At 43.9% G+C, this 24,471-nt stretch overlaps 1 protein-coding gene across 2 annotated transcripts in view; it reads left to right on the top strand.

The window, feature by feature from the left end:
* Window positions 1–24,471, top strand: part of WDTC1 (WD and tetratricopeptide repeats 1) — an 81,545-nt gene that overhangs the window by 17,530 nt on the left and 39,544 nt on the right. For both annotated transcript variants that reach the window (XM_045377022.2, XM_045377020.2), the window contains exons 2-3: window positions 11,474–11,621; window positions 13,960–14,043. In XM_045377022.2, coding sequence (XP_045232957.1) covers window positions 11,574–11,621; window positions 13,960–14,043 — 132 coding nt within the window. In that variant the 5' untranslated portion in view covers window positions 11,474–11,573. The remainder of the gene's footprint in view (window positions 1–11,473; window positions 11,622–13,959; window positions 14,044–24,471) is intronic.

Raw genomic sequence — 24,471 nt, 5'->3', positions numbered from 1 at the left:
TTGCTGTATCCCCTAGGCTGGAGTGCAGTGGTGCAATCTCGTCTCACTGCAACCTCCGCCTCCCAGGTTAAAGCGATTCTCTTGCCTCAGCCTCCCAAGTAGCTTTGTATGTTTAGTAGAAACGGGGTTTTGCCGTGTTGACCAGGCTGGTCTCAAATTCCTGACCTCAGGTGATCCACCCACCTCAGCATCCCAAAGTGTTGGGATTACAGGCATGAGCCACCACACCCGGCCCTGTTATGTATTTTCATATATATTTTATCATGTATTCACAACAACCCATTAAAGTAGGTGTTAGCATCCCCATTTTACAAGTGAGGAAATTGAAACTCAGAAAATTTAAGTAACTTCCCTACATAGGTACTAATTGGCACACTGAGGGGGAAGCTGGAACTCAGGCCCAGGTGCCTAAGTATTATATGTTTTTTTCTTTCTACTACATTATCCAGAGCCAATCAAAAGACTATAGCACACATGAAAGGGGTGGTTCTTCATATTTGAATATTACCATTCAATTCTTGGTTCTAGATGAGTGATCTTCACAAATGTACTTTGTTTTAAGTCATTCAGGTATTATATTACTGATCACCTTGGCATTATGATTAGACTAATTCCTCCAAATCGAGCTGTTAATTGACTTTTTTTTTTTTTTTTTTTTTTTTGAGACAGTCTCACTCTGTCACCCAGGCTGGAGTGCAATGGTGTGATCTTGGCTCACTGCAACCTCTGCCTCCCAGGTTCAAGTGATTCTCCTGCCTCAGCCTCCCTAGTAGCTGGGATTACTGGTGTGCGCCACCACTCCTGGCTAATCTTTTTTTTTTTTTTTTTAAGTAGAGACAGGGTTTCGTTATATTGGCCAGGCTGGTCTCGAACTCCTGACCACAGGTGATCTGCCCGCCTCGACCTCCCAAAGTGCTGGGATTATAGGTGTGAACAACCGCACCTAGCCAGATTTTTATTTTCTTGTTAGTATCCTTTAAAATCATAGAGATAGGCTTATTGAAGAAAGTTTTCCAGTAGCCTGAGTTAAAACTTTGTAGAAATGATGGGGTTACATGGTGATATGCTAGACATTTTAGAGCTCCAGGAATAGAATACCTTTTGGGAGGTATAACATCTGCATAGCAACACATATTTTCTTTGTAACATTATGTCTTGTGTTTTCCTCTGTACCTTAAGTATTTTTACATTTTTCATAATCCCAGCTCCCAGAAATCAGCTGCTTTCTTTCTCCTTAATTCATTGAGTATCTACTAGAGCTGGTCCACAATATCCTAACTTATAGTAGACCTTTGGGCCTGGGCACAGTGCCTCATGCCTGTCATTCCAGCACTTTGGGGAGCTGAGGCAGGAGGATATCTTGAAGCTAGCTAGGCAGTCGAGACCAACCTGGGCAACATAGCAAGACCCTGAATTTAGAAAAAAATAAGAATTAGCTGGGAATGGTGGCGCATGCCTGTAGTCCTAGCTACTTGGGAGTCTGAGGTGGGAAGAAGGATTGTGTGAGACCAGGAGTTCAAGGTTATAGTATGCTATGATTGCACCACTGTATATCACTGTGGTGATAGAGTAAGACCCTGCCTCTGTTAAAATCAAAACCTGCCAGGTGTGTCAGCCTGGCCACTATGGTGAAACCTCGTCTCTACTAAAAATACAAAAATTAGCTGGACTTGGTGGGAGGCACCTGTAATCCCAGCTACTCGGGAGGCTGAGGCAGGAGAATTGCTTGAACCTGGGAGGCAGAGGCTACAGTGAGCCAAGATCATGCCACTGCACTCCAGCCTGGGCAACAGAGCAAGACTCTGTCTCAAAAATAAAAAAATAAACCTGCCAGGTGTGGTGGCTCATGCCTGTCATCCTAGCACTTTGGGAGGCTGAGATGGGAGGATTGCTTGAGCCCAGGAGTTGGAGACCAGCCTGGGCAGCATGGTGAGGTCATGTCTCTATAAAAAATTTTAAAAATTAGCTGGGCATGGTGCCACACACATGTGGTCCCAGCTACTCAGGAGAGTGAGATGGCAGGATTACTTGAACTGGAGAGGTCTAGGCTAGAGTGCAGTGATGCAGTGATCGCACCACTGCACTCCAGCCTAGGCGACTGGGCGAGATCCTGTCTCAAATAAGAAAAGTAAAATTAAAAACCCTTTGTCCTCTACCTAGAGAAAGTTTTTGTTGAGCTTTCATATTCTGCAGACAAATTATCCATTAATGTTATTAGAGCTTCAAGTATGCAAATCAGGGTATATTGTTAACTGTGCTCTTCTTAGAATGAAGAATACACATTAAAGGTTACTTGTGCCCAGGCGCATCTCAGCACTTTGGGAGGCCGAGGCAGGCAGATTACTTGAGGCCAGGCAATCGAGACTAGCCTGGGCAACATGGTGAAACCCTTTCTCTACGACAAATAACAAAAATTAGCCAGGCTCGGTGGTTCATGCCTGTAATCCCAGCTACTCGGGAGGCAGAGGCATGAGAATTGCTTGAACCCAGGAGGTGGAGGCTGCAGTGAGCTGAGATCGCACCAGCCTGGGTGACAGAGTGAGACGCCGTCTCACAAAAAGAAAAAAAAAAAAAAGTTACTCGTGGTCTGTTATGGTCCCTGTGGTCCCTTTTTTCTATTACAGTTTTTCAAGTTGTCTTTGTTATTCTACTATGATGTGTTTAGTTCATTTCCCTCACTGTCATTTTTGTGCTTCTAAGATATAGGAACAAATGAGTATAAAGAAGGTTTAACTTAGTAATTCATGTTGTTCTTTCAGAATTTTTTTTTTTTTTTTGAGACGGAGTCTTGCTCTGTCAGCCAGGCTGGAGTGCAGTGGCTCAATCTCGGCTCACTGCAAGCTCCGCCTCCCAGTTTCACGCCATTCTCCTGCCTCAGCCTCCCCAGTAGCTGGGACTAACAGGCGCCTGCCACCATGTCCGGCTAATTTTTTGTGTTTTTAGTAAAGACGGGGTTTCGCCATGTTAGCCAGGATGGTCTCAATCTCCTGACCTCGTGATCCACCCGCCTTGGCCTCCCAAAGTGCTGGGATTGTAGATGTGAGCCACTGCGCCCAGCCTGAGTTCTTTCTGAATTTAGTGTCCTACCTATTTCTTTTGGTCATTTGGTTACATTTCTCTTTTTTAGTCTCTTTATGGTACTCTGATTACAATGACTTTGTAGTCAATGAAGGACAACTGTATTGCCTCTCTTTGTTTTTTGTTTCGTTTTGTTTTTTTTGAGACCTAGTCTCACTCTGTCACCCAGTCAGGAGTGCAGTGGTGTGATCTCTGCTCACTGCAACCTCCACCTCCCGGGTTCAAGTAATTCTCCTGCCTCGGCCTCCCAAGTAGTTGGGACTACAGGCGCCCGACAGTACACCTGGCAAATTTTTATATTTTTGGTAGAGACAGGGTTCCACCATGTTGGCCAGGCTGGTCTCAGACTCCTGACCTCAGGTGATCTGCCTGCCTCGGCTTCCAAAAGTGCTGGGATTACAGGCGTGAGCCACCATGCCCGGCCTATTGTGTGTCTTTGAAGAGAAGTATCTGTGTTTGGCTTAGTCTCTGCTGTATTTCTTTTCTTTCTTTCTTTCTTTCTTTCTTTTTTTTTTTTTTTTTTTGAGACAGAGTCTCATTCTGTCACCCAGGCTGGAGTGCAGTGGTGCGATCTCGGCTCATTGCAACCTCCGCCTCCTGGGTTCAAATGATTCTCCTGCCTCAGCCTCCCGAGTAATTGGCACTACAGGTGCCTGCCACCACACCTGGCTAATTTTTTGTATTTTTAGTAGAGACAGGGTTTCACTGTGTTGGCGAGGATGGTCTCGATCTCCTGATTCATGATCTGCCCACCTTGGTCTCCCAAAGTGCTGAGATTACAGGCGTGAGCCACGGCGCCCAGCCTCCTCTCTGTTGCATTTCTTTTCTTCTTCTTCTTTTTTTTTTTTTTTAAGAGACAAGGTCTTGCTGTGTTGTTTAGGCCGGTCTTGAAGTCCTGACCTCAAGAGATCTTCCCACCTCTGCCTCCCAAAATGCTGGGATTATAGGTGTGAGCCACCACTTTCAGTCATCTGCTATATTTTCAAAGTTTATCACAGTGCCTGGCATAATAGGCATTGAAAATTTTGTTTTATGAATTCTTAAAGTCACTAATTTCAGCCTTTTTGCCTCTTAGCAGAACTGAACATTATGTAATTTGCATGCTGCACCAGATAGAAATCCCCTTGATGTAGTCTTTTCTAGTGTTTAATCATATGTGTAACTTTATTGTGTCAATTCCAAATCTCTCATTCATGTCATTTTATAGCTGAGCTCAAAGCCCTCCTTAAAATAATGCTTTTAAAATTTGATCATGATTAAATCTTCTCATCCTCAGATAACTATTGATTTATTGATCTGATTATTTGTGTTTGAAAGACTTTTGGACTGAAGTATGAAATTTGTTATGCCCCTTGGTAGATTTAAGGGTATTCCCTTCCTGATGTGAACCTTTTAAATAATCTCTACTTAGAAGTGTTTCCAGTTTAAAAAAAAAAAAAAGATTTTTAAAAATGAAGTGTTTCTAGTTATGTTTGTCTGCCTGTAAAAGTTTGTGGAAACGCACTGAATCCCTATTTTTCTTGAGAGGAGAGAAGATAGGCACACTCCAAGATGAGCTCTCTACCAGTATGCTATCATTTCTTCTCAGGATGGGAGCAGAAATATTCACCAGAATGCTAACCAGGCCAGACGTGGTGGCTGATGCCTGTAATCCCAGCACTTGGGAACGTGGAGGCAGTTGGATCATTTGAGGTCAGGAGTTCAAGATCAGCCTGACCAACATGGCGAAACCCTATCTCTACAAAAAGTACATAAAAAATAGCCAGACGTGGTGATGCACGCCTGTAATCTCAGCTACTTGGGAGGCTGAGGCATGAGAACCACTTGAACCTGAGAGGCAGTGTTGCAGTGAGCTGAGATCGTGCCACTGCACTCCAGCATGGGTGACGGAGTGAGACTCTATCTTAAAAAAAAAAAAAAGAAAGAAAAGAAAAAAAATGCTAACTAGGCATCAGTTGTATTTTGACTTTTTTTTTTGAGATGGAGTTTTGCTCTGTCGTCCAGGGTGGAATGCAATGGTGCGATCTTGGCTCACTGCAACCTCTGCCTCCCGGGTTAAAATGATTCTCCTGCCCCAGCCTCCCCAGTAGCTGGGATCACAGGCGTGCACCACCACACCTGGCTAATTTTTTTGTATTTTTAGTAGAGACGTGGTTTCACCATGTTGGCCAGGCTGATCTTGAACTCCCAACCTCAGGTGATCTGCCTACCTTGGTCTCCCAAAGTGCTGGGATTACAGGCGTGAGCCACCGCGCCTAGCCAAATTTTGACATTTTGTTTTTTTTTTTTAAACCTGTCTATCAATTTGATCCCAACTTCCATTTTACTATTTACCTGAATTGTGGTTTCCTGCTTGTCTGGTTTCTCTTTTCCCCCCAACTTTTGTTCCTTTTGGTATTTCCAAGCCACACACCAGTCTTAGCTAAAAACCCCTTGTCTTTGATACTGAGCTCTCTTAGTATGTGTATTTCATCTCATTATTCCTCCTTGTCTATCACAGCGCTTGGTGCTAGGTAAATACCCAGTTAACGTTTTAAGAAAATTAATGAATAAGTTATGGCAATTTAGTGGGCTCTTTTGGTGGATTCTCATAGCGATCGGTATGCTAGGAAATTACATACCATAGTTGTCAAGAGAATGGAATCACATGGCCCTGGGTTTGAGTTCGTGTTCCAGCTCCAGTTTTAGCTATGTAACATTGTGAAAATTGTTGCATGTCTTATGAATATGTTTCCTTATATGTAAAATTACGACAGTAAGAGCATCTACGCTACAAGCTTTTTTTGTTTTAAGACAATTCAAGTGCAGTAGTGAAAAGAGGGGAAAGAGTAGAACAAGGAGTTCAATCTGTAACTGTGAATAATCAATTGAGATAACTTGGTACTTTTGGACCAGCCCACAAAACCTTTTTTCCTGAGATGGAGTCTCGCTCTGTCACCCAGGCTGGTGTGCAGTGGCGTGATCTCAGCTCACTGTAACCTCTGCCTCCCAGGTTCAAGCGATTCTCCTGCCTCAGCCTCCTGAGTAGCTGGGATTACAGGCATGCTCCACCACACGCAGCTAATTTTTGTATTTTTAGTAGAGATGGGGTTTCACCATGTTGGCCGGGCTGGTCTCGAACTCTTGACCTCAGTTGATCCGCCCATCTCAGCCTCCCAAAGTGCTGGGATTACAGTTGTGAACCACTGCACCTGGCCAAAACTTTTTGAACCACTCTTCTGTGGTCTTAGCACTCTCTCCCTGGAAGTGTTTTTCCCCCAGTTCTTTGCTGCTTCTTGACATTCATGTTTCAGCCTAAATGTCATCTTAGAGAACCCCTCTATATCAGGCAGGATTTGTAGTTGTATGCAACGGAAACCAACTCTGGCTGATTACTGAAAAGATATTAAGGAAATTCACAAAACATCAGGGAAGGTCATAGAGTCATGCTTGAAGAATGCTAGAACAAGAGAAACTGGGCAGCAGGCAGAACCCACAACCAAAAGCATTCATAGACTCAGCCTGATGAACACACTGTTGCCACCACTACTTACACAGCTAACACCACCTGCTGCACTGGACTTAATGGCCGCTGTGGCCACCCCTTGCCGCACTCCAGGTGGATTCTCTGTGGTCCTCTGACTCTGAGATACTAGATTCCAGTTCAAGGTTTAGGGGTGATGTGTCTGGTTGGCATAGCCTGGGCCATGTATTCACACTGTAGCTGCAAGTGGCCTCAGAAAGAGAATCTCAGTCACCTTCTTTCTCACTTTATAGTGGTAAGGGGCTCTGCTTCCCACTAGACTCAGAAGGGGAATTCCAAAATATAAGAAGGGTTCAAATGCTGAGAAGCCAGAAAATTCGACAAATGTCCACTACAGTTTCTTTGACCTGAAGTCTAAAAGTAGCTCCCCAGTCATTGTCACTTCAGCTTGTGTTATTGTCATCATAGCACTTTCCACTGCTGGATATTTTCTTATTTTTATTTATTTCATTGTTTATTGTCTGTCCCCGCCTGCTAGAATGTCAGTACCATGAAAGCAAGGACATTGCCTGTTTTGCTCATTGATACATCCCTTCATTCTGTGCCAGGAACAGCACCTGGCATGTAGTAAAAGCTCCTTATGTTCATTTGTTGAATGAATGACTATAAAACCCTTAGCACAATGCCTGGCACATAGTAAGTGCTTAATACTTGATAACATATTTTTCTTAGCAAATAAAAACATGTATATTTTTAAAAGAAAAGCCTTTTGACTTACATTGTTTCATTTGACCTCCACAGCAGTCTTCCAAGGAGAAGGGTATTGGGGGTAAGGAATGAGCCTTTTTCGGGTGAAGCGTACATAACCCCGTGAGTGAGTGTTCCAATGCGTCCTATGCCCGTGAGTCACAGGTGTGAGTGCCTGCTTGGAAAGATTAAGAGACTTAAGGCCACACAACTGTTTTTACTTAATACCAGATCCACTCACTTCCTTGGTCTTATTTCCAATGTAATCATCCTCACCTCATATTCTTGGTGACTGTGGGGGAAATTATTGTTGTTGTTTGGCTTTGACCAGTATATCACAAAGCAGAGCTATAGATGCCATTTCGGGCTAGTGTTTGGCTTACATTAATTTGTCCAAATTCACATTTTTAATTTGATGGCCAAAGACCCCTGCAAAAATCATCATGAAACTATAGTTGTCAACTGGTATTCTGGTGTTCTTGATGCTTACCCTTAAAAATGCCAGCGACTGCCCTATCTCCCTGGTAATGACACTAAGATGGCAATGCTGAATGGCTTCATGTTGTAAGGGAAGGTTCTTGCCTGTTTTGTTTGTTTGTTTTTTCTTTTTGAGAGTCTTGCTCTGTCACCCAGGCTGGAGTGCAGTGGTACAGACTAGGCTCACTGCAACCTCCGCCTCCTGGGTACAAGTGATTCTCCTGCCTCAGCCTCCTGAGTAGCTGGGACTACAGGCATGTGCCACCACATAACTGGGACTACAGGCATGTGCCACCACACACTGCTAATTTTTGTATTTTTAGTAGAGACGGGGTTTCACCATATTGGCCAGGCTGGTGTCAAACTCCTGACCTCATGATCCACCCATCTCAGCCTCCCAAAGTGCTGAGATTACAGGCATGAGCCACCGTGCCTGGCAGTTCTTGTCTTTTTAAGAGCTTATGATCCTGCCAGGCACGGTGGCTCATGCCTGTAATCCCAGCACTTTGGGAGGCCGAGGTGAGAGAGTTGCTTGAGCCCAGGAATTCGAGACATCCTGGGCAACATAACGAGACCCCATCTCAATTAAAAAAAAAAAAAAAAAATGGCCGGGCACGTTGGCTCACACCTGTAATCTCAGCACTTTCGGAGGCTGAGGAAGGCGAATCACCTGATGTCGGGAGTTTGCGATCACGTGGTGAAACCCTGCCTCTGCTAAAAATACAAAAATTAGCCTGGCGTGGTGGCAGGTGCCTGTAGTCCCAGCTACTTGGGAAGCTGAGGCATGAGAATCACTTGAACCCGGGAGGCAGAGGTTGCAATGAGCCAAGATCGCACCACTGCACTCCAGCCTGAGCAACAGAGCAAGACTCTGCCAAAAAAAAAAAAAAGAAAAGGAAGGAAAGAAAAAGGAAGGGAGGGAGGGAAGGAAGGAAGGAAAGAATGGAAGGAAATAAAGGAAAGAAAGAAAGAGCTTGTTATCCCAAAATTGATTATGGAGGCATTAGCCCCAAAGAACTCGGGCTGAATGAGAACATCTAATTTGGCAGCTAATTTTTTTTTTTTTTTTTTTTTTTTGTCCTACTGCATGCCTAGCACTAAAGGAAAACAAGATCTGCAATAACATAATGTTTAAGTGTCGAGTTTTCTTTTGTGGTTAAATGACAGAGGAAAGGAAGGAGCCTGCTCACAGATCAGGTGAAAAATGTGATTTCAGGAGGGCGTACTAGGAATCTGCAGAAGGCCAACTGGTGAGAGATTGAAAAGTAGCCTTGTGAGGTCCTAATGACTGGCGGGGTTGGCAGAGAGAACTGGTGGACCCTGAGAGCCATCTTCCGAGTACAAAGGGCCATCATTGGGAAGAAAGACTAAACATCTGTGTGGCTTCAGAGGTGGAACCAGGACTAAAAAGTGAAAATGACAGGAGGCAGAACTTTCCTTGAAAGTCTAGTATTTTTAAATCTGATTACAAAATTAGTGTGCTTTTATAGAATAATTTTGAAAATATTAAAAAGTAGAAAAAGTCAGTCATATCATTACCCAAAGAGAACTATTGTTTTCTTTCTATTATTTTACTTATTTTTCATTTGTTTAGAGACAGGGTCTTGTTCTGTCACCCAGGCAGGAGTGCAATGGTGTCATCATAGCTCACTGCAGCCTCAAACCCCCAGGCTCAAGTGATCTTCCCACCTCAGCCTCCTGAGTAGCTGGGACTACAGGCGCATGCCACCATGTCCAACTTTTTTTTTTTTTTTTTTTTTTTTTTTTATATAGATAAGGTTCACTTTGCTGCCCAGGCTGGTCTCTAATACCTGGCTTCAAGCAGTCCTCCCACCTCAACCTCCCAAAGTGCTGGGATTACAGGGTTGAGCCACTGTGCCAAGCCATATTTTGAATTTTCTTATGATAAAATTGTTTTTCTTTTTTAGAGACAGAGTCTCTAAAATATATTGCCTAAGCAGGACTTGAACTCCTGGGCTCAAGTGATTCTCCTGTCTCAGCCTCCTGAGTAGTTGGGACTATAGGTGCACAGCAGTGTACCACCACACCTGACTTTTCTTTTTCTTTTTTTTTTTTTTTTGAGACGGAATCTCGCTGTGTCTCCCAGGCTGGAGTGCAGTGGCGTGATCTCGGCTCACTGCAAGCTCCGCCTCCCGGGTTCACGCCATTCTCCCGCCTCAGCCTCCCAAGTAGCTGAGACTACAGGAGCCCGCCACCACGCCCGGCTAGTTTTTTTGTATTTTTAGTAGAGACGGGGTTTCACCATGTTAGCCAGGATAGTCTCGATCTCCTGACCTCGTGATCCACCCGCCTCGGCCTCCCAAAGTGCTGGGATTACAGGCTTGAGCCACCGCGCCCGGCCAACTTTTCTTTTTCTTGTGGCAAATCCTCAGAAATAGGATTGCTTATTATTTTTAACAATCAGAGTTGTATAACACAGGAATAGGTTGCTTCAACAAGTGGTAAGGCTAGACCAGCACAGTGGCTCGTGCCTGTAATCCCAGCACTTTGGAAAGCTGAGGTAGACAGATCTCTTGAGCCCAGGATTTCAATAGCAGCTTCAGCAAGATGGCGAGATTCCATCTCTACAAAAAAAAAAAAAAAAAGAAAAAAAGAAAAAATTAGCTGGGAGGGGTAGTGTGCACCTGTGATCTCAGCTACTCAGGAGGCTGAGATGGGAGGATCACTTGAGCCTTGAAAGTTGAGGCTACAGTGAGCCATGATCATGCCGCTGCACTGCAGCCTGGGTGACAGAGTGAGACCCTGTCTCAAAAAAGGAAAAAAAGAGGAGTGAAACTAAAAGTCTACCTACCAGCATGTTTTTTTGTTTTGTTTTGTTTTGTGTTTTGTTTTTTCAGTTTTTTGTGTTTTTGAGACGGAGTCTTGCTCTGTTGCTCAGGCTGGAGTGCAGTGGTGCAATCTCGGCTCATTGCAAGCTCCGCCTCCCAGGTTCATGCCATTTTCCTGCTTTAGCCGCCCGAGTAGCTGGAACTACAGGCGGCCACCACCATGCCCAACTTTTTTTTTTTGTATTTTTGGTAGAGACTGGGTTTCACCATGTTAGCCAAGATGGTCTCGATCTCCTGATCTCGTGATCCACCCACCTCAGCCTCCCAAAGTGCTGGGATTACAGGCATGAGCCACCGCGCCTAGCCCTACAAGGATGTTAAAGAAGAATTTCTTCGTTAGGTTGGGTCTTGGACATGGTCACCATTACATTTCCTTTACACTGTTTGATTCCGTGAATCTATTAGAGGCTTGAGAGTTCTGTCTGTGATACTGATTTGGTTTTGGAGAGAGCCAAGCTGAGGATCAGAGATTTGAAGCATGACTAAAAGTTCAGATGAGCTGCCACAGATGCCTACTGAGCAAGTGAAACTTGATGTCTTTCTGGTTTTGCCTTGTTCTAACTTTAAGGATATGCTACCATCATCCTTCATACTTATACCCAACCTGCCATTTTCTGATGAAGTATAACATATTCCTTCCGTGTTTGTTCCAGTGGTTCTTGGGACTGTGCTACTGTTCTCCCCACTGACTTCACCCATTCTAGAGGTTTTTCAACACTCTGGAGCAGGGCTAGCCCACCATGCCGCAAATGACAGGCAATGGCCAGTTCACTGGGTGGGCTGTTTTAGGGGTGGAATTAGGTCCTGGGAGCCACCTTATTATCCATCCTCCAAAGTTTGATGATTTTTTTTCCCCCAGGTAATTAAATGTGTATTTTGTGGACCTGGGCTTGGCTGGAATGCTCAGGAGTCCTGAAGATCCTTTTATAGCTACCTTCTGTTAAACCCATTAAGAAAAGATGGCAAAAGTCAACATAACTAGAGACCTCATCCGTAGGCAGATCAAGGTAAGCAGCCCAGACTTCTGAACCAGATCATGAGATCCTTTCTTTCCCACAGGTTGATTTTACAGGTGAAAAAACTGAAATCTACAGTCTGTGACTTGCCGAAAGTCACATAGTTAGTGGCAGACCCAGGACTAGAATCAAGGTCTCTTCCTCTCCATCTTGTGTTGTCTAAGAACGTGGATTTCATGGAGACTCTGTCCACATACTTGTGCCTGGGCTGCTGAGATTAATGCAGGCTGGCGAGGGAGGGGAGCTGTCAATGTGTTGTGCAGATACATACACATTCTTGTGTTGGGCAGGTGGTGCACAAGAGTAAATATAACTTCTTCATGTTGCTCCAGCTGCCAAGTTGTGTATGTATGAGATCCTGGGAGAGCATTAGTCCCAGTTCAGCTTGTATTCTCTCTGAGGCTCTCCTGTGCTAAAGCCTGTCCTCTGCAGTTTATATGTAGAAGACACTCTGATACCTGTGAGATGAATGGATGACTGGGCAGTCAAGTTCAGTTAGTGAAGTAGCCCCAGGCTTTGTCAGGGAAACCCTCAGTAAAGGACCCATAGAGGTTTAATGGAATACATTAAACCAAGGCATGATGCGCTCCAGCGCTGGTAAGAATCCCCAGCTGGAGTCAGGAGCTTCATCTCACCACTGCCCTAATTAACTAACTATAGGTCTTTAGTTATTTTACCTCCTGTGCCTCAGTTTTATGTTGTTAAATGATGATAATGGCTGTCTGCCTGGAGACTGACCTTGAGAAAGTTCTTTGACAAGTTAAGTGCTAAAAAGTACTAAAAAAAATTTTTTTTTTTTCCGAGACGCTGTGATGCTGTTACCCAGGCTGGGGTGCAGTGGTGTGATCTCGGCTCACTGCAACCTCCGCCTCCCAGGTTCAAGCAATTCTCTTGCCTCAGTCTCCCAAGTAGCTGGGACTACAGGCATATGTCTCCATGCCCAGCTAATTTTTTGTATTTTTAGTAGAGACGGGGTTTCACCATGTTAGTCAGGGTGGTCTTGATCTCCTGGCCTCGTGATCCACCCGCCTTGGCCTCCCAAAGTGCTGGGATTACAGGTGTCAGCCACAACGCCTGGCCTAAACAAATTTTTAACTGAAAAAATTTTTAAAAATCAAGTGGCATGCAGCATAAGCTGTGGTCACCATTTAGAAGGATTGAGTATGTGCCTCTACATGAGCCATGTACTTGGTGTATTTGTGTATTTTTCCCTGAATCCCTGGATCCTTTTATCTCATTTTTATTTTTATTTTTATTTTTATTTTTATTTTTTGAGACAGAGTTTTGCTCTTATTGCCCAGGCTGGAGTGCAATGGCATGATCTTGGCTCACTGCAACCTCCACCTCCCAGGTTCAAGTGATTCTCCTGCCTCAGCCTCCCGAGTAGCTGGGATTACAGGTGTGTGCTACCATGCCTGGCTAATTTTGTATTTTTCGTAGAGATGGGGTTATACCATGTTGGCCAGGCTGGTCTTGAATTCCTGACCTCAGATGATCTGCCCTCCTTGGCTCCCAAAGTACTGGGATTACAGGCATGAGCCACCATGCACAGCCCCTGAATCCTTTTAGCTTTGTCCATTTGTGGAAGTTTTTTGTGTGTGATTTCATTAGACTGAGTAGTCCTTAAAGACAGGGGCCATTTCCTAGAGGCACAGAATCAGCAGGGTTTTTTTCCCCTTTGTGTGCAATGTGTGTCCTAAAGATGATTCCCACCCTGTTCATCCTAAATATGGAACTATTCCCCATTGTTGTTTCCAATTTTTCTTCTTCTTTTTAAAAATTTTTTGCTTTTTTTAAAAAAAAAAAAAAAAAGGCCGGGCGCGGTGGCTCAAGCCTGTAATCCCAGCACTTTGGGAGGCCGAGGCGGGTGGATCACGAGGTCAGGAGATCGAGACTATCCTGGCTAACATGGTGAAACCCCGTCTCTACTAAAAATACAAAAAACTAGCCGGGCGTGGTGGCGGGCGCCTGTAGTCTCAGCTACTTGGGAGGCTGAGGCGGGAGAATGGCGTGAACCCGGGAGGCGGAGCTTGCAGTGAGCCGAGATCACGCCACTGCACTCCAGCCTGGGAGACACAGCGAGACCCCGTCTCAAAAAAAAAAAAAAAAAAAAAAAACTGAACAGCACCACTTACTGCTTAATTATATACTACTGTCTTCTATTCTTCTCTAATCCTTGTCCAAGAATAATACAAAGTCCTGTAGGCCAGTTCTTTGTTGTCTTCTTTAGCTCCTGTGGTGCCCAGGAAAGGGCTGGATATATAGTAGGCACATAATAAATCATATTTAATTGAATCGATGAAATCAAGAATTTGTTTCTGTCCTCTAGGAGCGGGGTGCCCTGAGCTTTGAGCGGCGCTACCATGTCACTGACCCCTTTATCCGGCGGCTGGGCCTGGAAGCAGAGCTGCAGGTAAGAGATCCAGTTTACACCCTAGATGCAGATGACCTGCTGTCCATTCTTTGCCTGCAGAAATCCTCTTGGCCTCATCAAGGCATAAACAAGTGTTTCTCTGCAGACCATATCTGATGGTTACTTCTCCTTCAATAGACAACTAAATCTGAATCAAGTCAGCTATTGACATAGTCACGTATAAATTATTTTTTTGGACATATTATTTGCTTTGTGCTTTAAAAAAGTTTGTTCAATTTCATACCACTATTTTTACTATTGGCTTGGGCAGTGAATACAGATTCCTACCTGTATACAGTAATATAGAATTTATAGTGTTTTCATGTACATATACACATACACATAATGTATACATGCACACACACACAAACATACACACTTTCTTATTTTGGCATCAAAGCAATGCTATGGGTATGTAGACTGAGAATAGGTATTTTTAAAAAAAGACTGGCTCATGCCTATATTCGCAGCACTTTGGGAGGTCAAAGAGGGTGGATCACTTGAGGTCAGGAGTTTGAGACCAGCCTGGCCAACATGGTGAAATACCAACTTTACTAAAAATACAAAATTAGCCAGACATGGTGGTGCATGCCTGTAATCCCAGCTATTCGGGAGGCTAAGACATGAGAATTACTTAAATCCAGGAGGCGGAAGTTGTAATGAACCAAGATCGTGCCACTGCACTCCTGCCTGGATGACAGAGCAAGACTGTTTCTCAAAAAAGAAAAAAATAAAAGAAAGCCAGGTTCAATGATACATGCCTATAGTCCCAGCTATTTGGGAGGCTGAGACAGGAGGATTGCTTGAGCCCAGGAGTTCAAGTCCAGCCTGAGCAATATAGCAAGACCTCGTCTCTAAAAATTAAAATAATAAAATGTTAAAAAAAAAAAAAAAAAAGCCAAAAACCAAAACACTTGTTCAAGTTTGTCCTGTCCAGTCCACGGATAGGCCAGACCTTTGGTCCAGAAATTCAGCTTTTTCATTGTGTCTGACATAGAGACTCCATAATGTTAGTTCCATTCTCTTTTCTTCCTCAACGTCATGTGTTTTGTGTTTTGTGGGTCTTTGTTTTTTTTGTTTGTTTGTTTTTTTGTTTGTTTGTTTTTGGTAGAGTTGGGGTCTTGCTGTGTTGCCCAAGCTGATCTCCAATTCCTGACCTCAAACAGTTCTCCCACCTTGGTCTCCCAAAGTGCTGGGAATACAGGCATGAGCCACCTCACCCAGCCAAGATCCCATTTTGAATCTAATTTTTTTTTTTTTTTTTTGAAACAGTGTCTTGTATTGTTGCCCAGGCTGGAATGCAGTGGTGCCATCTTGGCTCACTGCAGCCTCAATTTCCCGGGCTCAAGTGATCCTCCTGCCTCAGCCCCGTGAATAGCTGGGATTACAGATACATGCCACCATGCCCAGCTAATTTTTGTATTTTTTTGTAGAGACAGAGTTTCACCATGTTGCCCAGGCTGGTCTCAAACTCCTGAGCTCAAGCCATTCACCTGCCTCAACCGCCCAGAGTGCTTGGATTACAGGTGTGAGCTACTGTGCCTAGCCCACATTATAATCTTTAAGAACTTAGTACTTGTTGAGTTTTGGCATAGTATCAAAGAAGGATATACACAATTATCTAAAAAGGCTATTCAAATATTCCTTCCAATTCCAGCTTCTTTGTGAGGCTGGATTTTTTTTCACATACTTCAACCAAAACTGACATTGCAGTGGGCTGAATACAAGAGCAGATGAGAATCTACTGGTCTTCCATTAAACTATACATTAAAGAAGTTTGCAAAAATGTAAAACAACACCACTCTTCTCATTAAATTCTTTGCCTTGGAAAATACAGTTATTTCATTTAAAATGTGTTTTTTATTGTTTTTTTTTTAGCGAATTAATAATATGCCAGCCTGGGCAACATAGTGAGACCTTGTCTCTACTAAAAATTTTTTTAAAAAGGAATTAGCCAAGCATGGTGGTGCGTACTTGTCCCAACTATTTGGGAGGCTAAAATGGGAGGATCACTTGGGCCTAGGAGGTTGAGGCTGCAGTGAAGTGTGATTGTGCCACTGCACTCCAGCCTGGGTGACAGAGTGAGACCCTGTTTAAAAAAAAAAAATTGCTGGGCGCAGTGGCTCACGCCTGTAATCCCAGCACTTAGGGAGGCTGAGACGGGCGGATCACCTGAGGTCAGGAGTTCAAAACCAGCCTGCCCAACATGGAGAAACCCCAGCTCTACAAAAAATACAAAAATTAGTTGGCTGTGGTTGTGCATGCCCGTAATCCCAGCAACTTGGGAGGCTGAAGCAGGAGAATCGCTTGAACCCTGGAGGCAGAGGTTGCAGTGAGCCAAGATCATGCCATTGCACTCCAGGCCTGGGCAACAAGCATAAAACTCCATCTCAGAAAAAAAAAAATTGTTTTAATTTCTAATATGATAAATATTGACAGATATCACCCATATAAACAAAAGCTCTTGGGAATCTTCAATAATTTTTAATAGTGTAAAGGGATCCTGAAACTAAAAATTTTAAGAACCACCGCTCTATGGAGCCATGGAATGGGATGCCTGAATAATATCGCCTGGGGAAAAAGTAGGAGGAGCAAGAAGAGGGTCTAGGACCAAGAACCAACGTGTTTCAGCATTTAGAGAGTACCTGCTTTTCCTCTTCCTCTGCCCACTGAAGACAGAAAGAATAGCCATAGAGGTTTGAGGAGAACATGGTATCATGATAGCCAAGGAGAAGAGAAAGCTCGACTGTGTTGATTTTTACAGTCTAACTCTCAAAAAGCCATCTGTTTTCCTCTTTCCTGGTTTGGAGTTGGAGAGAATACTATTTGCATTACCCCAAATGGTAATTAAAATACCTCTATAAGCAATGTGAACTTGGAGAAGTCCTTTAACTTCTAAAGGCCATTTCTTCATCTGTAAAGTAATGTCTCTTAGGTGTAAGTAAGTTAATTTATGTAAAGTACCTAGCACAGTGTCCAGTATATTGTATAAGTCCATGACATACACAAACATTAGCTGCTATTATTGTTGTTATTTATGGAAAGCTCTTAAAGTTTTCCAAGATACCAGTCCCAAGATGCTGATTTTATGGCATCTAGCTATTTAAAACTTCTTCAGTCATTTCCTTCCCTGTTTTATTTCCGTCATTGTCACATATGGACTTCATGTTAGTCAATAATACATTGTCTTTGGCATTCAGAAAAGGTGATTAGTGTGAGGTAAGGGTGGGATAAGAGGGAAAATCAACAGTAAAAGCTCCTGCCTTTTGGTGTGTACTGGTTATGATGTTTTCTTTATGATCTGGGCAAAACATTTTTTTTCTGGGTTTTCCAATTTCCTACTCTGTATGCTTTTGAAAAATGCAAAGGGAAGCTGAAAGAGAACTATTATGACATAGTGTCAAACATTTAGTAGATGCTCAATAAAAACCTGTTGGTGTGATTGGCTTTTTGATTTTCCACATTAGAGGTAGCTTTCATAACCTTATCCCTATTCAGCCATGCGATTTCTCTAGCTTCCGCCTTAATAATCTGGTCTGATTTTTACTTTTTGACTTTATAGTTTGCATTTTCTGTTCGTTTAAAATTCAGACTTTAGCTAGTCTTGATATTTTTTACCCTTCCTGTATGTTAATAGAATTTGTACCTACAGAACTGACTGTTTAAAAAGCCTCCAAGTTAACTTGGATTACTTTCTTTCTTTTTTTTTTTTTTTTTTGGCAACAGGGCCTCACTCTGTTGCCCAGGCTATAGTGCAGTGGCTGATCTCAGCTCAGTGCAACCTCTGCCTCCTGGGCTGAAGCAATTCTCATGCCTCAGCTTCCTGAGTAGCTGGGATTACAGGCATGTGCCACCACACCCAGCTAAATTTTTTATTTTGCTGGAGATGGAGTTTCGCCAAGTTGGCCAGGCTGGTCTCAAACTCCTATCCTCAAGTGATCCACTCACCTTATTTTTTAATAGGTCAACATTCATATGGTTCAAATTCAAAAGTTTAAAAAGTCATCTCCTCATTATTTTTCCCAGCTACCTAATCCATTTACGTGGAATCAACTAATATAATCAGTTTTAGTATCCTTTCAGAGGAATTTTATGCATAAAATTCTTACCTTTTCTCACAAATGTTAGCCTAACATGTTTACTGTTTCAGTAAGAAAATCAACAACTTACTAAAAAAAGGTCTAAAACAATGAAGTATCTTTAAAAAGATACTTTCATAATTTTGCCATATTCATATATAAGATATTTCTAATTTCTAATTGTTTCATGGTTCAGAGTGTTCTGTTGTGTATGTGGACCCATAATTTACTTAAATTGTCCGTACCAATAGACATGTAGATTACTTCTAATTTTTTGCATGTACAGGGTCATTCCTTATGACATCATTTGGCACATGCAGTTACATCTCTATCAGATGAATACCTGGGGTGGAATTTGTAGGTCAGAGGATATATGCATCTCTTATTTTGATAAATATTACCAAAATTGTCTTCCATGGTATTTGTACCAAGTTTTACTCCTATCATATTCCTTCACTCTTATCTCAAACATAATGCTCAACAAATATTCTCTCTCAAACCACAATGTGTTCATCATCATTTTGAGAAATTTCACAAGTGAGGCATGGTGGCTCACTCCTGTAATCTCAGTAATTTGTGAGGCCATGGCAGGCGGATCACTTGAGCTCAGGAGTTTGAGACCAGCCTGGGCAACATGGCAAGACCCCTGTCTCTATACCATCAAAAATGAAAACATAAAAAAAGAGAGATTTCACAGATGAGTGCAGAATGATAGGCCAGAGAGATCACAGATTGGCTTTCAAGATACTTTTTATTTTTATCTTTTAATTTTTATTTTTTAATTTTTGTTTGTTTGTTTGTTTTCTGGTTTTTTTTTTTTTTTTTTTTTTTTTTTGAGACGGAGTCTCGCTCTGTCGCCCAGGCTGGAGTGCAGTGGCCGGATCTCAGCTCACTGCAAGCTCCGCCTCCTGGGTTTACGCCATTCTCCTGCCTCAGCCTCCCGAGTAGCTGGGACTACAGGTGCCCGCCACCTCGCCCGGCTAGTTTTTTGTATTTTTTTTAAGTAGAGACGGGGTTTCACCGTGTTAGCCAGGGTGGTCTCGATCTCCTGACCTCGTGATCGCCCGTCTCGGCCTCCCAAAGTGCTGGGATTACAGGCTTGAGCCACCGCGCCCGGCCTGTTTTTTTTTTTTTTTTGAGACGGAGTCTTGCCCTGTCACCCAGGCTGGAGTGCAGTGGCGCAATCTTGGCTCACTGCACCCTCCACCTCCCAGGTTCAAGTGATTCTCCTGCCTCAACCTTCCGAGTAGCTGGGATTACAGGCACATGCCTCCATGCCTGGCTAAGTTTTGTATTTTTAGTAGAGATGGGGTTTCACAGTGTTGGTCAGGGTGATCTCGAACTCCTGACCTCGTGATTCACCCACCTCAGCCTCTCAAGTACTGGGATTACAGGCGTGAGCCACCAAGCCCAGCCAATTTTTTAGTTCTGTTGAGACAGCGACTCAGTCTGTCACTCAGGCTGGAATGCAGTGGCGCATTCTTGGCTCACTGCAACCTTTGTCTCCTGGGTTCAAGGGATTCTCCTGCCTCAGCCTCCCAAGTAACTGGGACTATAGGTGCATGCCACCACACCTGGCTAATTTTCGTAGTTTTAGTAGAGATGGAGTTTCACTATGTTGGCTAGGCTGGTCTTGAACTCCTGACCTCAGGTGGTCTGCCCACCTCAGCCTCCCAAAGTGCTGGGATTACAGGCGTGAGCCACTGCGCCCAGCCCAAGATACTTTTTAAAATGAAAAATGTAGGCTCAGTGCAGTGGCTTATGCCTATAAATCCCAACACTTTGGGAGGCTGAGATAAGAGGATGGGGAGTCAAGAAAGGAGTTCAAGACCAGCCTAGGTAACATAAGGAGGCCCTGTTTCTCAAAAAAAAAAAAAAAAAATCAGCCAGGCGTGGAGGCACACACCTGTAGTCTCAGCTACTTGGGAGGCTAAGGCAGTAGGATCGCTTGAGCCCAGGAGGTTGAGGCTGCAGTAAGCCATGATCACACCATTGCACTCCAACTTGGGCAACAGAGTGGGACTGCCTCGAAAAAAAAAAGTACAAACAATAAATATGTTAGGCTAACATATAAGTGTGGCAAGAGAGAATAGAGAATACTCAATTTAAGAGAACAATTAGAGTTCAAGTGGAAGAGGAATGAGAAATGAGATTGGTGAGGTAAGTGTGGATGGGCTATTTGTAATGAAGGATGTTGTAAGCTACGTGGAAGACTATGGACAATGGAGAGCCACTGAATGGTTTTTACCATAAGAGCAACATGATCAGAGTTATGCTTTTTTGTTTGTTTATTTGTTTGTGAGATGGAATCTTGCTCTGTCACCCAGGCTAGAGTGCAGTGGCACGATCTTGGCTTACTGCAACCTCTGCCTCCCGGGTTCAAGCAATTCTGCCTCAGCCTCCTGAGTAGCTGGGACTATAGGTGTGCACCACCATTCCTGGCTAATTTTTGTATTTTTAATAGAGACGGGGTTTCACCATATGGGCCAGGCTGGTCTCAAACGCCTGAACTTGTGATCCGCCCACCTTGACCTCCCAAAGTGCTGGGATTACAGGCATGAGCCACCGTGCCCGGACTTCTTGTTGTTGTTGTTGTTGTTGAGACAGAGTCTTGCTGTGTCACCCAGGCTAGAGTGCAGTGACACGATCATGGCTCACAGCCTTGACCTCCTGGGCTTTGGATGATCCTCCCACCTCAGCCTCCCAAGTAGCTGGGACTACAGACACTCGCCACCATGCCCAGCTAGTTAGAAACAGGGTTTTACCATGTTGCCTAGGCTGGTTTTGAACCCCTAGGCTCATGTAGTCCACCCACCTTGGCCTCTCAAAGTGCTGGGATTACAGGCATGAGCCACCATGCCTGGGCAGAGTTATGCTTTTTAAAAAATTAATGTTGGCTTCAAAATGAAGAATAGATTGCAGGAGTTTAAACTGGAGACAGGCAGAACCAGTTAAGAGGTTATGACAGTGATTCAGGAAGAGGTGATGGGTTACCTGAACTAAAATAACAGTAATTTGGATGGAGAGAAGCCAGTGGATTTGAGAGACATTTAAGAGGTATAATTGGGGCAAGTGCTGTAATCCCAGCACTTTGGGAGGCCAAGGCAGGCGGATTACTTGAGCTCAGGAGTTCGAGACCAGCCTGGCTAACATGGTGAAACCCTGTTTCTACTAAAAATACAAAAATTAGGCAGGGGTGGTGACACACCCCTGTGGTCCCAGCTACTTGGGAGGCTGAGGCACAACAATCACTTGAGCCTGGGAGGAGGTGGAGGTTACAGTGAGCCAAGATTGTGCCACTGCACTCCAGCCTGGGCAACAGAGCGACTCTCCCTCAAAAAATTAAAAATTAAAATAATTTTTAAAAAGAGGTAGAATTAGGCCAGGCGCAGTGGCTCACACCTGTAATCCTAGCACTTTGGGAGGCCAAGACGGGCAGATCACTTGAGCCCAGGAGTTTGAGACCAGCCTGGGCAACATGGCGAAACATGGTCTTTACAAAAAAAAAAATAGAGCCAGGCATGATGGCGCACACCTGTAGTTCCAGCTACTTGGGAAGCTAAGGTAGGAGGATCATCTGAGCCTAGGGAGGTTGAGGCTGCACTGAGATATGATCATGCCACTGAACTCCAGCCTGGTGGACAGAATGAGAAGGAAATAGTACTGCCATTACTGCCAGTGGAAAAGTAAAATAAGGACCAAGAAGTATTCATTGATTTAGAGCAAAGACACTATAGTGGTAACCGTGGCAAGAACCATTTCTGTGGAATGTGGTGTGGATAGATAGAAGTGGGTTGAGGAATTATTGGAAAACGAAGAAGTGAAAGTGAAAATATCAAGTATAGATTACTCTTTCAGTCTGGCTATGAAGGAAGGGGGAGAGAAATAGTAGGCTGTAGCTAGATATGTATGAAGTTGGCATCAAGGAAGGACTTTTATAAATTAAGGAAACTCGGCCGGGCGCGGTGACTTATGCCTGTAATCCCAGCACTTTAGGAGGCTGAGGCAAGCAGATCACAAGGTCAGGAGTTCGAGACCAGCCTGACCAACATGGTGGAACCCTGTCTCCACCAAAAATACAAAAAAATTCGCCAGGTGTGGTGGTGTGTGCCTATAATCCCAGCTATTCAGGAGGCTGAGGCAGGAGAATCGCTTGAACGCGGGAGATGGAAGTTGCAGTGAACCGAGATCGCGCCACTGCTCTCCAACCTGGGTGACAGAGCAAGACTCCGTCTCAAAAAAAAAAAAAAGAAAGAAACTCAAGCATGTGTAATCTGAAGAGGAAATAACTGGCAGGGAAAGGGAAAGCTGAAGACACAGGAAAGCAAGGAGATTATCCAGAGTGGGGATGTGTCAGATGAATGTTGTAAGAGAACAGTTGTAATAATGAATCATCGATTCTTAGCTGGATAGGGAAGGAAGAAAATGAGTTTGCCTATAAGGAGAGAGTAGATGGGTTGGTTGACTGGACTTGGAGGTCTTTTAAGGACTGGGGAGAGAGAGAGAGAAAGATTGTCTTGTGCTTTGCTTTTTTTTTTTTTTCCACTTACCAATATATCTTGAAAATTATCCCATATCAGTTCACAGAGTTCTTCCTTTTTTTTTTTTTTTTTTGAGGTAGTGTCTCTGTTGCCTGGGCTGGAATGCAGTGGCACAATTTCAGCTCACTGAAGCCCTCAACCTCCCAGGCTCAAGCAATCCACCCACCTCAGCCTCCTGAGGTAGGACTATAGGCACGCGCTACCACGCCTGGCTGATTTTTGTATTTTTTTTTTTTTAACAGAGATGGGGTCTTGCTGTGTTGACCAGGTTGGTCTCGAACTCCTGGCCTCAAGCATTCCTTCTATTTTGGCCTCCCAAAGTGCTAGGATTATAGACAGGAGCCACCACGCCCAGCCCTTCCGCCCTTACTTATTATTTTACAGCTGTAGAGTACACCATTGTGTAGATGCACCAAGATGTATTCATTGAATTTCCCATGTGTGGGCATGTAGAGTTGTTTCTTTTTTTTTTTTTTTTTTTTTTTTTTTTTTTTTTTTTTTTTTGAGACGGAGTCTCGCTCTGCCGCCCAGGCTGGAGTGCAGTGGCCGGATCTCAGCTCACTGCAAGCTCCGCCTCCCGGGTTCACGCCATTCTCCTGCCTCAGCCTCCCGAGTAGTTGGGACTACAGGCGCCCGCCACCGCGCCCGGCTAGTTTTTTGTATTTTTTAGTAGAGACGGGGTTTCACCGTGTTAGCCAGGATGGTCTCGATCTCCTGACCTCGTGATCCGCCCGTCTCGGCCTCCCAAAGTGCTGGGATTACAGGCTTGAGCCACCGCGCCCGGCCTAGAGTTGTTTCTAAGAGTTTGTAATTATAAGAATAATTATTATAATCAAACTACCTTGTATTTTTTTTTTTTTTTTTTTTTTTTTTTTGAGACAGAGTCTCGCTCTGTCACCCAGGCTGGAGTGCAGTGGCCGGATCTCAGCTCACTACAAGCTCTGCCTCCCAGGTTTACGCCATTCTCCCGCCTCAGCCTCCCAAGTAGCTGGGGCTACAGGCGCCCACCACCTCGCCCGGCTAGTTTTTTGTATTTTTAGTAGAGACGGGGTTTCACCGTGTTAGCCAGGCTGGTCTCGATCTCCTGACCTCGTGATCCGCCCGTCTCGGCCTCCCAAAGTGCTGGGATTACAGGCTTCAGCCACCGTGCCCGGCCACTACCTTGTATTAAATACATAGGTAGTTTAGTATTGCTGGAGATGTATCTTTAGGGTAGAAAACTTAAAAGTGAGAGTACTAGTCAAAGGGTAAATGTATATGTAGTTTTGTTAGATATTGCTGGCCGGGCGTGGTGGCTCACGCCTCTAATACCAGCACTTTGGGAGGCTGAGGCAGGTGAATCGCTTGAGCTCAGGAGTTCAAGATCAGCCTGGGCAACATGGCAAGACCCCATCTCTACAAAAAATACAAAAATTAGCCAGACGTGGTGGCACGTGCCAGTAGTCCCAGCTACTTGGGAGGTTGAAGTAAGAGGATCACCTGGGCCTAGGAGGTTGAGGCTACAGTGAGCTGAGATCGTGCCACTGCATTCCAGCCTAGGCAACAGAGTAAGATCCTATCTCAAAAACAAAGAAACAAACAAACAAACAAACAAAAAAAACAGATGTTGCCAAATTCTCCACCATGGAATTTGCACCATTTTGTCTTCCCACCAGCAATGCATGAATGTGCCTGTTTTTCTATAACTCATCAGTAGACTGTGTGGTTGAGCTTTTGAATTTTTTTTTTTAATCATTCTAACTAGTAAAAAGTGTCTCAGTATCGTTTTAAGTTACATTTCTCTTATGAATGAAGTTTAATATATATTC

The sequence above is a fragment of the Macaca fascicularis genome, chromosome 1 (assembly GCF_037993035.2).
Source record: "Macaca fascicularis isolate 582-1 chromosome 1, T2T-MFA8v1.1".
Classification (NCBI taxonomy): Eukaryota; Metazoa; Chordata; class Mammalia; order Primates; family Cercopithecidae; genus Macaca; species Macaca fascicularis.
Note: the sequence above shows the minus strand (reverse complement) of the source record. Positions and strands in the feature narration are given on the sequence as shown.